This window comes from Aplysia californica, unplaced genomic scaffold (genome assembly GCF_000002075.1).
Source record: "Aplysia californica isolate F4 #8 unplaced genomic scaffold, AplCal3.0 scaffold00360, whole genome shotgun sequence".
NCBI classification, from domain to species: Eukaryota; Metazoa; Mollusca; class Gastropoda; order Aplysiida; family Aplysiidae; genus Aplysia; species Aplysia californica.
This window is the reverse complement of record NW_004797630.1, coordinates 561461-563977: the sequence shown is the minus strand read 5'-3', so window position 1 is coordinate 563977 and position 2517 is coordinate 561461. Positions and strand designations below refer to the sequence as shown.

General features: G+C 44.5%; 1 protein-coding gene across 1 annotated transcript in view; it reads right to left on the bottom strand.

Annotated features, from left to right (window-relative positions):
• LOC101863684 (beta-mannosidase) overlaps positions 1-1803 on the bottom strand; it is a gene marked incomplete at its 5' end in the record, with an annotated part of 28827 nt that extends 27024 nt beyond the window's left edge. Inside the window, 2 exon segments of the mRNA XM_013085268.2 lie at positions 41-240; positions 1655-1803. Of these exon segments, the coding sequence (XP_012940722.1) occupies positions 41-240; positions 1655-1803 (349 nt within the window).
• Positions 1804-2517: the final 714 nt, after the last annotated feature.

The following is a 2517-nucleotide window of genomic DNA, read 5'->3' as shown; positions in this document are numbered from 1 at the left end:
TCTCTCTCTCTCTCTCTCTCTCTCTCTCTCTCCCACTCACCAGATCCCCTGTGTCGGAAAGGACGGCCCCCAATCCCAGCTAAAGCTACACTGCTCCTTTCTCATCTGGTTCACGTGGCACTGTCCGTTCTGTACCTGGGGTGGGCAGTTGGGCGGGATCACGTAGCTTGACCGCTGGGCACGCGTGGCTGCCTCACGCACGGCCGAGTGGAAACCCACAACTATACGGTTCTCGCCTTCCTGGAGAAAGAAAAATGTGAGGCATCGTGCTGAAAGCAGGCTCTCGTCAAAATAATGACATCCGAGAAATCATCAGTTTTCGGCCAGTTTGGAAATTTTTTTTTACTTTTTTTTTTGGGGGGGGGGGGGCTCAACACCTTTTATATCCATTTCAAAACATATTTGAGTGTGGATATTGCAGAAAAACATTGATTAAAGGCTCAAAAAATGTAAATTTTCATTTCCCAAAGGCTCTAAAGCTATGGAAGTTACCAAACTTTGGAGACCATTTTCTCGCTAATTTTACCTCTGAAACCTGGCGATCGTAACCTCCTTCAATCGCAAATATTTCGACTTCTATTCAGTGTAGATGAATTTTTCCCCCTAAACAAAGGAAAATGAACAGGCTTTAAGATAGTAACAATAACCCCATATGCCCAAAAATTGACGAGCGCCGGATTTCACCACGTCGTGATACAGATACAATGTATGTACCTAATTCTAAGAAAGTTACTGAGGATCAGATGGACAGCCAGGGTCGCCATTGTGGAAGTGCTAAGGAAAACAAGACAGATCCCAGTCACAAATGAGGTAGATAGAAGGCAGTGGCGATGGATTGGACATACTCTCAGGAAGTCAGGCAGATGCATAATAAAGAAAGTTCTGGATTGAAACCCACAGGGTAAGAGATCAAGGGGAAGACAGCATGGAACCTGGAGAAGAATTTATGTACGGAAAAGTGGGAAGACATGGAATAACATCAAGAGGCCAAGATAGAGAAAGGTGGAAGGTGTTTGCCTGTGGCCTATACCCCGGTGCAGGGTGAGAAAGGCAATGATGACGATGGCCTAATTTGTGGGTGGTTGACATATTCTGAGAAGAGAACCAGACTCTATTGTAAAAACTACTCTCCACTGGACACCCGAAGGACATCACAAGAGGGGCAGGCCCAAAGTGACCTGGAGACGCACAGTAGAGTCTGAAATGAAGTCCTGGAACCATTCGTGGGGAACGCTGACCAAGATGGCCGAAAACAGACAGAGCTGGAGATCCTTTTTGCTGCTCTAAAAAAAAAATTTTTGGTGTTTGTTACTCTATTGTTACACATCGAAGCACTTTTTATAATATGACCTAATGTGTTGCGCGCTCGTCTCCGAAGCGGGAAGTCTGGGTTCGAGCCTCGGTTCGGACACGGATTTGTTTCGGCCCCTCCTGCCCACCCAGCAGAAATGGGTACCTGACTTCCAGTTGGGGAAGTAAACGCGGCGTGGAAAGGAACTGGCAACCCTACCACAATATTATGCCGAAAAAGCCAGGAAGTTGTCTGACTAACAAAGTTATCCCCAATGTCCCGATCGGATGCGGGAACAACTTTACTTTATACTGTGTTGCAAGTGCCGTAAAACTCTTATTACTAAAACTAAACTCAACTGACCGTGACGATGCCAGTGACGTCATAGGTGTAGCGGACGAACATGTTGTCTGCACTGCCCACGGACTTTCCGTTGACCACGACTGACGTCACTGTGTCCAGCCCCTCACAGACCAGCAGCACCTTGCTTGAGCCGGCCACGGCTTTGGAGACTGTGGAGGAGAAATTATAATGTGTCCTTAATATTATGGGGAAGAGTGGCATCGTTGAGAAATCAAGCGCTCGTCAAAGTAAAGAAAGGAAAGAAAGAAATATTATTATAATTTGGCAGTCTGGGTGGCATTTTTCTCCTGGTTTTGTTGTTGCTGTTGTTGTTGTTGTTGTTGTTGTTGCTGTTGTTGTTGTTGTTGTTGCTGTTGTTGTTGTTGTTGTTACTGTTGTTGTTGTTTTCGTTCCGTTTTGTTTTGTTTGAGGTGGGTGTTATTTATTGGGTTTTTTTTCCTTTTTTTTCTTTTGGGCTCAGCACCGTTTATTTCGATTTAAAAACACGTTTATGCTTGGATTTTACTGAAAGACTTTGATTGAAGGCACAAAAAAGGGTAAGCTTTCAGTTTCCAAGGACTCTCAAGCTTTGGAAGTCACAACACATTGGCGGCCGTTTCCCCCATTCACTCCCCAAGGTCTCAGTTACCCTTCCAGATAGATGGGTGTTTTTTTTCATCGGAACCAACACAATTCAACAGATACCAATAACTCCACATGTACAACAATTGAGGAACGCCTGATTCCACAGCGCGATCGTGATACAAATAGAATATCATCATCATCATCATCATCATCATCATCATCATCATCATCATCATCATCATCATCATCATCATCATCATCATCGTGATCATCATCATCATCATCATCATCATCATCAT